Source organism: Myzus persicae, unplaced genomic scaffold (assembly GCF_001856785.1).
Source record: "Myzus persicae strain clone G006 unplaced genomic scaffold, MPER_G0061.0, whole genome shotgun sequence".
In the NCBI taxonomy this organism is placed as follows: domain Eukaryota; kingdom Metazoa; phylum Arthropoda; class Insecta; order Hemiptera; family Aphididae; genus Myzus; species Myzus persicae.
In genome coordinates, this window is record NW_019101487.1 from 2,025 (window position 1) to 4,024 (window position 2,000).

The following is a 2,000-nucleotide window of genomic DNA, read 5'->3' on the forward strand; positions in this document are numbered from 1 at the left end:
GGGGGGACACGTAGTTGAAAATTATTCCTATACACATAAATGTAAAGATTTTCGATTTTACGTGTTATTGGTGTACTTGGATCTTTATATAAAAAACCGTATTTTCACTTTTCATGGAGTAGTTTATTTTAATAACTAAAACCGTATTATATGTCTAACCCGCAAATATAAAAAAAGATAACTATGCGACCACACGCCATCGCTTCCTTCAAAATAATTTAACTTACAATTTGGCATACCTAGTCAAATAATTGAGGCTCTCGTATTGTATATATATATATATACATTCCCAAACGCCATTAAACGGTTTGATGATTCATAATTTTACATATATTTTTTGTCGATTAAAAAAATGTTTTATGTTAATTTAATAATAACTAATAATCCGTGAGCAACTATCCTTGGGCGTTTAAGAAAAAGAAATATACAACCCACACATTATAATAAATTTAAGTTACTATTGTTAATATCGGTATCACTGAGTGTTAGTCATCGGTGCTGTATTTACACTAATATCACTCGTATATTAACTTTAAACTTACTGTAAAATCTGCAAGACTAGAAAACAACTTCATCGACGTCGTTAATGGACTGGGGACAGATTTCAGTGCACTCATATTTATTTATACATTTGTCATGTTTAATTCATTTTTTTTCTCTCTGACAGTCAAACTGTATTTTTCCGTTCTGCCCACAGTTGTACGATATGAGGGACGAAGACGATAAGATGGTTAGAATAATCCGGATGGTGATTAGCAGGCCGATAGCAGGAGACCATTTTAATGTAGACCAGTGCAAATCGCTATCGAAACTTTTGGATAGGGATGAGCTGGCAATCATCCCTGAGGGATCACGATATTGGCCCGATGGTTCCATGTATTTATATTTATTAGGAAGAAAGGCCAAAAGCTTTATGACTACAAATCCGGTTACTAGTCGTCCAACTACTACAACCAGTCGTACATCAACAACTAGCACTAGCCGTCCATCAACAATCACTACCACCAGACGTCCATCAACCACTATTACGACCACAAGTCCCACAACAACAACAACTGCAAAACCTGAGTCTAGTTTTCTCGAATTTTTGTATCGTGTGATTAAAGCAAAGAATGATGGTTTATTGCACTAATTTACACATTTTAATACATTAAATAATATCCCTAATTTTTCTCTGAGGTACCTACTCGAATTACGACTATTAATCACTATTACGATCACACGTCCCACAACAACTTCAACTACCACCCCTCCTTCTAGTTTTCTCAAATTTTTTTATTATTTTTATTCTTCACCGGCGCCGGGGTTTTCACAATTCCAAATTTAACAAAAATTATGTTGAAAACCTATAAATTAGACTTCAAAAATGATTGTACAGAAGTAAATATTTCTTTCGATCATTTTTGAGATAAAATACGTTGCCTTTTGGCAACGCTAGATGCTTATAATAACTTAGGTATTTCATACAAATACAATAAATTAATTTTGTAATATTTTCTTATATATTTTGTTATCAATGTTATAACATAAATAAAATATAATGTATTAAACTATGCTTGTTAATACTTTGTTCAAGATATTATGGAAATACAATATTGAATTCAAGTGAAAAAAAAATGTCACAGCTTGTACAATACACTTTTCTTGTGTTTAACTTGAGTGAAATGGAATAAAACAATCAATACAAAATAATCCTACATTGTCAGCACATTGTCCTCATAATTGACTTACAATCTTTTCCAGCACACCTTTTCTTTTTTTATCTTCAGTTTTTTTTTACCAAATGATGCATTTTGTTAAATCTGATTGAGTCTGAAACCCGACAATCAGTCGATCAAAATATTAATGTCGATGGTCTTAAGATTGCTTTTGGCACAGTTTGATACCTTCGTAAAAAAACATTTACGAGTTCTCTTTCGAAATCATGTTGCTTAATTCTTTTCCATCTTGTTTTGTTGTATAGAATAAAACTATTTTGGAGAGCTAAACGATCCACGTTA

General features: G+C 32.0%; 1 protein-coding gene across 1 annotated transcript; it reads left to right on the forward strand.

The window, feature by feature from the left end:
- Positions 1–706: 706 nt before the first annotated feature.
- LOC111029309 lies at positions 707–1,399 on the forward strand. The gene has a single exon (XM_022308273.1). The coding sequence runs from the start codon at positions 707–709 to the stop codon at positions 1,130–1,132; it is 426 nt and encodes a 141-aa protein (XP_022163965.1). The 3' UTR covers positions 1,133–1,399.
- Positions 1,400–2,000: the final 601 nt, after the last annotated feature.